Genomic DNA, 9,437 nt, shown 5'->3' on the forward strand with positions numbered 1-9,437 from the left:
TATATACTATTTAACTTGTTTATTTGACCAAAGATCTATTTGAAGAGTCATACATGAATTAGATTTGAGTGTAATTTGGTATCGTTACATAATTTTAACTTGTTTATTTGAGCATTGATTTGTTTGAAAAACACATCTAAATTGAATTTAAGAGTAATTTAATGTCATTACATAATTATACCTATTTAGTATTTACATCCAAATTTAATACTTTCCAAGCATGTTGTGAATGAGTCGAAAGTGCTTTTAGGATTAAAGAATGGGTAATCTATTACTTTATTGTTGTTAATTAAACTACTTTTTGTTATCTATATTAATTAGAGAAGGGTAATAAAATAGGCAGTAACAATAATATATATATATAAAAAAAAATACAGTAACTTTCCAGACATGTGAGCAAACATAAAAACCTCTTCTTTTCTTTTATGTGTCGGCAAATTGATGTGATATCAATCAAATAAAATTGTGAAATGCTAGATATTTATTATGCAAAAACTCCATAGCCACCAACTTTTTTTGCTGGCCCTTATAGTACCAAAAAATAAACTTATAACAATTAATAGACTAGACAAATAATTATAAAGAAAATAAAGCTATAGTGTCTTCTATCTAATATCATTGTCAATTTACTATTATCTCCCTATAGAATCCTAAAAAAAAGATAGATATTCTTAAACAAGATAAAAATGATTGATGTCCTTTAAAAATGAAAATGTCAGATTGAAAATAAAAAAAATAAACATATTCAGTATAATTTCACGAACAAAATTCATTATTTTTCGTTGCAATTGAGAGTGAAAATTTAGACTCAGAAAATGTGCACTAGATTAAAAAAAAAGGAGTGATCTAGTCCACCTTTATTTTTGTTCGTTTCACCCATTAATTCACAACTTTTCCACTTTAATAATTAAAGTTCTTATTACCAAAATTGAAACTTCATAAACTATATTAATTTCATTTGCCCACACGTTGTTAATTATATCAATATATAGTTAAGAAGCACGTCAGTGACTAAGTAGAGTCAATTTTAATAAATTGATTTTTGAATAATTAAATTTCTTTATCATGAAAAGCTATACGTTAACTAACGATTAGCATGCAACAAGATAACGAAAGTTTAACCTTTGTGAAAATTTTAATAAATTTTGATATTTGGTACAACAACTAACAAAAACAATTTGAAAATTCATTTATTTTTGTGTCTTAGGTTTGTATGGTTGAACATAGGGTATTTCCTTGATTATTTAACATGGATCATAAATCATAGAGGGGTGACTTTTAATAACCATAAACCATTAGTTACCATATTATAAAACATATATATAAAAAAATTTGGAACTTTATAGTCAAAGCCATGTTTATTGCGATTATTTCTTTTACTTATATAAATAAAATATGCATGAGCTATATATTTTTCACGAATTCATATAAATTTTATCTAATTAATTCTTCAAATTGTTGTGTTTACTACCTTAATTATTCTACGTATTTAGAATTCCTAAATAGTGTACATTAACAAAGTTTTTACTTTACTTAAATTGCACTTTGGCCGGTGGAATATAAATTAGTATTAGTAATAAATAAAAACTTTGGATCAACCCTCACATGAATAGCATTTGACTCAACTATTTCCTCACTTTTCTTTTAACCAAGAATGAATAGTTTGACCAAAAAAATTGAATGAATAGTTACTAATACTAATACATGTAATTTATATTTTATACCAATGTATTTATAATATTACTATAACCCATCATTTTCTCTCTCATTTGACTCTTTTAACCCTAACCACCCTATGTACAACTGTAACAGACAGCCATAAAGAGAGGGAAAAAAAACACTACTAGCTACTTCAACTATTACTAACCGAGATTTACGTTTGATTTTTGACTTATAATCCGTTTGACTTGAAAGCTAGTATTTATGAGAATTTTTTAAAATTTGCTCAAATATGAAAAAAATAATTTTATTTAAATAATATCTAAAATAAGTCAATTCAAACAGACTCTAATTAGCTCCAATTAACTATTCAATTTACTAATATACCCCTCAACCCCAGCACCAAGTACACCCCCTTCCTTGGTGGGGCCACTTCAACCACTACCAAATTGGACCCATAGTTTCCACAGCCCATTTCTTTTGATCATCAAATCAAACAAAACATCTGTTGTACCTTGTGCTTACTTGTTGTACTTTACACTTGGTGGATCCCTCCTCCTTTCATTTTATTCTCTGCTTCACAGCTCAACAAATAAGAAACAAAAAATTAACCAAGAAAAGAGAGTAAACCCCAATTATTACATGGGGTTTCTCATAAGTAACAAGAAAAGAATCCCAAAAACCCAAAAGAGTCTTTTTCTTCACATTACCCATAATGCTTTTTTAAAAATTAATAATTAATAAAAATCAAAACTTTTTACATTTTCCAGTTGTATTATTATAATATAGCCAACCCCACACACAAAATTTTATACACCTAATTTTTCTTTACTATAATACTGATGTGTTTGTTTGTGTATGTTTATACATCATTTTCATTCATTATTATTTATTTCTCTAATTGAGGGAAGAGGGGGTTGTTGTTACTTGTAATGGGTGTTTAAAAGCAGTGTGTCATAAAGAGAAGAGGAGAAGGGTAGTGCTTTTCTTGAATGTGTTATGGTTTGAGGGGATTTCACTTTGAGTGGTCTCTAATGTGCTGAAACTGAAGAGGGGTTTGTTTTACTTCTCCATTCTTGATTGTTTTGACTCAAAATGGATACTAAAGGGAGGCTTATTGCTGGTTCACATAATAGAAATGAATTTGTTCTCATCAATGCTGATGAAGTTGGAAGAGTAAGTGCTTCCAAAATCTTATCTTTTTGCTCTTTTCTTGCTCCATTTGAGTAAATTTCAAGAAAAAATTCAGTCTTTCTTTAAAGTTTGCCTCCTTTATTTTTGGTGTCGGTGGGGGTGTTAATTGACCATAGTTTGCTCTCTCTGAAGTTACCATTTGCTCATTTCCAGTTTCTGTGCTAAAAAGTTGCCAATTTGGAGGATAAAGTTTCAAACTTTTTCTTCCGTTTTGAGGGATTTGGGGGTGTTGTCTTCTAGTTCTTCAATTCAGGAATAAGGAAGATCCCTAATTCATTGCTTTTGTTTGTGAAATATCTAGATTTAATAACTTGCCAAAATTGGCTCTTTCCCCTACCACTTTTAAGTTCAATTGATTCCTTATCTCTTGCATTCTTTTTAGGCAAGTTTTTTAATTACATGTCCAAGTGTGAATTAGTGTTGAGGAGGATTCCAATTCTTGATCTAAGGAGGTTTTAATTGTTTATTGGTTACAGGTAACTTCTGTGAAAGAATTAAGTGGACAGATTTGCCAGATTTGTGGAGATGAGATTGAAGTTACAGTAGATGGGGAGACATTTGTTGCTTGCAATGAGTGTGCATTTCCTGTTTGCAGACCTTGTTATGAGTATGAAAGGAGAGAAGGGAATCAAGCTTGCCCTCAATGTAAAACTAGGTACAAGCGTATTAAAGGGAGCCAAAGAGTTGACGGAGATGATGAAGAAGATGAATTTGATGACTTAGATCATGAATTTGATTATGATGGTACACCTAGACATCTTTCTGAGGCTGCACTTGCTCGACTTGGCCGCGGTACCAATTATAATGCTTCTGGGCTTAATACCCCAGCAGAAGTAGATCCTGCTGCCCTTAACTCAGAGATCCCTCTTCTTACTTATGGTCAAGAGGTAATGCCTCAAGATTGTCATGTTTTTTGTTCTCACAATGTTGAATTTTAGCTAAAAAGTTGTAATTTTGCGTAGGATGATACAATTTCAGCTGATAAACATGCACTTATCATACCACCTTTTATGGGTCGTGGGAAGAAAATTCATCCTGTGCCTTATACTGATTCATCCATGTCTTGTAAGTTATTCTGATTAATGCAAATTTTTAATTCTTTCGCCAATTTTCCAGTGCTAGATGGCTTAATGTGTTTGATATGCTTGATCTTTGCAGTGCCGCCTCGCCCCATGGACCCTAAGAAAGATTTGGCAGTTTATGGATATGGTACTGTTGCATGGAAGGAAAGAATGGAGGACTGGAAGAAAAAGCAGAATGATAAACTACAGGTGGTTAAGCATGGAGGCAAAGGAGGTGATAACGATGGAGATGAGCTGGATGATCCCGATCTCCCCAAGTAGGTGTATGCATTGATTTTTTTTTTCTATCTAAATTTAACCCCATGACTGATCTGTGATGTGATTTGCACCTTACTTGTGGGATGGTGACTTGCAGTTGTTGCAAGCTGTATATATTATTGATACTGAACTATGTGCTGAATAAAATACTCAAGTGCTGTGCTTTTCTTACTGTAGTACAAGGCCTGGAAAGTTGGTCATGTCACATGTGTTTTGAGTTTTTATGAGGTCTTTTTAGTTGAGACTGTGTTCACAAGGTTGACGATACCAGACGGCAGCTTAGTGTAGTGCTGGTTACTGTACCTTTCAGAAACTAAAATCGGTTATCACTCTGTTTCAATAAGCATGTTAAAGGAAAATTTTCATAATGGAAATAGTATCTACTCCAAGCCGTTAGTCAAAAGGGATACGTTTTAAAATTAACCATAGATACATACATACATCCCCTTTTTGCTGCAGCAGCCTGCTAGCTGCATTGACATAGTTTTGGGGCCTGGGTTAGATTTGTGTGTGACTTGGATGTACTTTCTTATTGATCAAACTCGAGTATCTGCAGTTTATAATTGGCTTTGCAATTATTGTCCTTCTGGAAGAATCTTAACAATAAGGAACCTCTTTAATGAGATAACTTACTGTTATTTCTTAATAAAGAATAAAACAAATATAAGTTGTACTTCCCTATGAAAAAACCAAAACGTTCGGGAGATGTATTGCAGATTAGTCACTTGAACTGAGAATTTTTTTTTTGCAGCATATCCATCTCTTTGGACAAATTATGGTTCTGGAGTCTTTTATTCAACTTTATTCACTAGTCAGATTACCCAAATAAACAAAGAAGAAATAGTAAATAATTATATTGGTATAATACAGATTCTACAACTTATTGTACATGCATAGCTTAGTGTTGTGTTCTCTTTTTTCTGTTGAATTCTTTTGGACAGCTCAGATGTGGGATGGGGGAAGGTTCGCAACTGGAAGAGTGAGAAGGGTTCAGGGATCGATTTTACCCTTCTGGACTCTGTCAATATATATTGACTGAGGAGTTAGGGTGTTCCGATTGCCACAATTTCTTCATCTCGTTATCATGATTATAAATTCACTACATGCTCTTTAAAAAAAACAAAAACAAAAACTACATATTAGAGCAATATGAAATGTGCAAATGTTATGCTTTATGTGCTCGATTTCCACTTCTCTCTTTTGTTGATGTGATATAACATGTTGCATGTCGGTTGGCTTTATTAAAGGACCTTCCTAAACTGCAATCATTACTTTGTTTGAACATTCTCTGGATCAGAAAGATTTACCGTTCTTACTATATTTCTGTTTGCAGGATGGATGAAGGAAGACAACCACTTTCGAGAAAGCTGCCTATTGCCTCTAGCAGGCTAAGCCCATACAGATTATCCATTTTAGTCCGTCTTGCTGTTCTTGGGCTCTTTTTTCACTATCGAATAACGCATCCTGTCAATGATGCATATGTATTATGGCTGCTATCTATTATATGTGAAATATGGTTTGCTGTGTCATGGATATTTGATCAGTTACCTAAATGGTGTCCAATTCGTCGAGAGACATACTTGGATAGGCTATCTCTGAGGTATGTATATAATAATGCTTGTGTACATTGGTTGTTACCCTTATTAAAAAATATGTGTGTACATGCCTCTCTGGTCATGTCCTTACCTTTTAGTTAAATGTTTTTCTCAGGTATGAGAAAGAAGGGAAGCCTTCTGGGTTAGCCCCTGTAGATATATTTGTTAGTACGGTGGATCCCCTAAAAGAACCTCCACTTATTACTGCAAATACTGTTCTCTCCATTCTTGCTTGTGACTATCCTGTGGACAAGGTTTCGTGCTATGTCTCTGATGATGGTGCTGCCATGCTTACTTTTGAGGCTCTCTCTGAAACATCTGAGTTCGCAAGGAAATGGGTCCCATTCTGCAAAAAGTTCAACATAGAGCCTCGAGCGCCGGAGTGGTATTTTTCTCTGAAGGTTGATTATCTGAAAAATAAAGTACTGCCATCGTTTGTGAGGGAACGTCGTGCTATGAAGGTGTGCAAATTATCAAATTTATGTTCTTCTTGACATTTTCCTTAGATGGTATGATGACTATAAAGACCTGTTGCTAAGACAACTTGGGAACATTCTTTTTTGTGCAGAGAGATTATGAAGAATTCAAGGTTCGGATAAATGGGCTGGTTGCCACAGCACAAAAGGTTCCTGAAGATGGCTGGACCATGCAAGATGGAACGCCTTGGCCAGGAAATCTTGTCAGGGATCATCCTGGAATGATTCAGGTATAAATCTGATCTCTTTTATATCCTTACTTTAATGGTGATATTTTAACTAACTAATTTTTTATTCTTATAATTGAAAAGGTCTTCCTGGGTAATGATGGTGTCCGTGATATTGAAGGGAATGTATTGCCTCGCCTTATCTATGTTTCTCGTGAAAAGCGTCCTGGATTTGACCACCACAAGAAGGCTGGTGCCATGAATGCTTTGGTAAGTTGTCTTCCATTTCTCTTTCTTCCTCCTCCCCTTCTTTCCTTTTTAAAAATATTGCTCTGGATAGGCTTTTGACCCTTTTTAAAATGTGATTCTAGATGCGTGTATCAGCAGTCATATCAAACGCTCCTTACATGCTCAATGTGGATTGTGATCACTATATAAATAACAGTAAGGCACTGAGAGAAGCTATGTGCTTTATGATGGACCCCACTTCAGGAAAGAAAATATGCTACGTACAATTTCCTCAAAGATTTGATGGTATTGACAGGCATGACAGATACTCCAACCGCAATGTTGTCTTCTTTGATGTACGTAAAATGCCTTCTTCTGGGTATTTTGTTATGGAATGTTGCACCTATGCACTGTTTATGTTATTGCATAAGTATACGATATGCACCATTAACTGCCTGACAGTAAGCTAATTTTATTCCATTTGCGGTAACAGATCAATATGAAAGGACTTGATGGGATCCAGGGTCCAATTTATGTGGGCACTGGATGTGTCTTCAGGAGGCAAGCCCTTTATGGTTATGATGCTCCAAAGAAGACAAAACCTCCAGGAAAAACATGCAACTGCTGGCCGAGATGGTGTTGTTGTTGTTTCGGTACTCGAAAGAAGCATAAGAAAGCGAAAACAACCAAGGATAACAAAAAGAAGCCAAAGAGTAAAGAGGCTTCACCACAAATTCATGCCCTTGAAAATATCGAGGAAGGAATTGAAGGTATGTAAAGGAACTTTGAGAAGCCACTCCTAATGACTAATTTGTAGACTTAAGTCTTTAGATTAATAAATTTGGATCCCTTTTCATTGCAAGGAAACATCCTAATTGAACTATTTTTGAAGTGAAACTTCAGATTCCTGTATGCATAATTGTTGTTAACTTGCTTTTTTCTGCAGGAATTGATAGTGAAAAAGCAGCCCTCATGCCTCAGATAAAACTTGAAAAGAAATTTGGTCAATCACCGGTATTTGTTGCTTCAACACTTCTAGAAGATGGTGGCATCCCTCCAGGTGCAACATCAGCATCTCTGTTGAAAGAAGCAATACATGTTATTAGTTGTGGTTATGAAGACAAAACAGAATGGGGCAAAGAGGTAAAAAAACATGCTGAAATTCTATAACCTATTTCAATTTTCCGGAATGCACTCTGCATTTGGTCTAACTAACTTGTCATATGTACCAGATTGGATGGATTTATGGATCTGTTACTGAGGATATCCTTACTGGATTTAAGATGCACTGCCATGGTTGGAGATCCGTCTACTGCATGCCCAATAGGCCTGCATTTAAAGGGTCAGCTCCTATCAATCTTTCAGATCGTCTTCACCAGGTTCTGCGATGGGCTTTGGGGTCTGTTGAAATTTTCTTCAGTAGACATTGTCCAATTTGGTATGGATATGGGTGTGGTCTGAAGCCTCTGGAGCGGTTTTCGTACATAAACTCAGTGGTCTACCCATTGACTTCTATTCCATTGATCATATATTGTGCATTGCCGGCCGTCTGTTTGCTTACAGGGAAATTTATTGTTCCAGAGGTAAGTCTGCCCATTCAGCATTCCTTGCTTCGAGTTTTTTTATTATTTTCTCATATTACATGGACTCTATATCTTCGGTCCAAGTCATGTAGGCCTTTGTTGAATCACTGCTTTCAACTAATCACATGATGTTTTGCTGAAATGCAGATTAGCAACTATGCTAGCATCCTTTTCATGGCACTTTTCATAATGATTGCTGTGACGAGTGTTATTGAGATGCAATGGGGAGGTGTTACTATTGATGACTGGTGGAGAAACGAGCAGTTTTGGGTGATTGGTGGTGCCTCATCTCACCTATTTGCTCTTTTCCAAGGTCTTCTTAAAGTTTTAGCTGGTGTCAACACTAGCTTCACTGTTACTTCCAAAGCAGCGGACGATGGGGAGTTTTCTGAGCTCTATCTGTTCAAGTGGACATCTTTGTTGATTCCTCCTATGACTTTGTTAATTCTTAACATCATTGGAGTTATAGTCGGTGTCTCAGACGCAATCAACAATGGTTATGATTCTTGGGGTCCTCTATTTGGTAGACTCTTCTTCGCCTTATGGGTCATTGTTCATCTGTATCCCTTCCTCAAGGGTTGCATGGGTAGACAAAACAACGTTCCAACCATCATTATTGTCTGGTCCATCCTTCTCGCATCTATCTGCTCCTTATTGTGGGTGCGTCTCAACCCATTCACCGCCAAAGGTGGACTCAGTTTAGAGGTATGTGGCTTGGACTGTGATTAAGTGATTAAGTAAGCAGCATTGTAGAACATGTTGTATGATATCAAAATAGAGCTCAAACTCAGGGAGAAGGAACAAGGGGTATGTTTTTATCTCCCGAAAATTTGGTCATCGACGAAAAGTTTTGAGTTGGACAAGCAGAGAATGAGCTCTGTTGATTGTTGTATAAAGGGCAGAATAGCAGATACATTGATATTTGTTTTGCAAAGTTTTTTTTTTTTTTTGATTCTTTTGATAGATTTTGGGATTTGTTGCTTGGAGTGCAGTGGAGTTTCCATTATTTGTAATATCAATCAAACATAAAAATTGTTGTGTTAAGCCACAACACCCCCTCCCCTTCTTAATAACGGACTTCACAGAAAAATGTTGTCAAAAAATTTCATCAGTAATTATGAACTATATATTATACTGTTGTAATTTCAAGAAAGTGAAACTCCAAGACTTTCCCTGTCTCAAGACTTTCTTTTAA

The 9,437-nt window shown here is 35.1% G+C and overlaps 1 protein-coding gene across 1 annotated transcript; it reads left to right on the plus strand.

Moving 5' to 3' along the window:
* Positions 1-2,525: 2,525 nt before the first annotated feature.
* LOC107017612 (cellulose synthase A catalytic subunit 2 [UDP-forming]-like) lies at positions 2,526-9,437 on the plus strand. The gene is made up of 13 exons (XM_015217788.2): positions 2,526-2,835; positions 3,330-3,740; positions 3,816-3,918; positions 4,012-4,192; positions 5,527-5,793; positions 5,904-6,249; positions 6,357-6,494; positions 6,576-6,701; positions 6,803-7,015; positions 7,153-7,429; positions 7,606-7,802; positions 7,892-8,242; positions 8,390-9,437. The coding sequence occupies exons 1-13, from the start codon at positions 2,755-2,757 to the stop codon at positions 8,969-8,971; spliced, it is 3,273 nt and encodes a 1,090-aa protein (XP_015073274.1). The 5' UTR covers positions 2,526-2,754; the 3' UTR covers positions 8,972-9,437.

The sequence above is a fragment of the Solanum pennellii genome, chromosome 4, assembly GCF_001406875.1.
Source record: "Solanum pennellii chromosome 4, SPENNV200".
NCBI lineage: Eukaryota > Viridiplantae > Streptophyta > Magnoliopsida > Solanales > Solanaceae > Solanum > Solanum pennellii.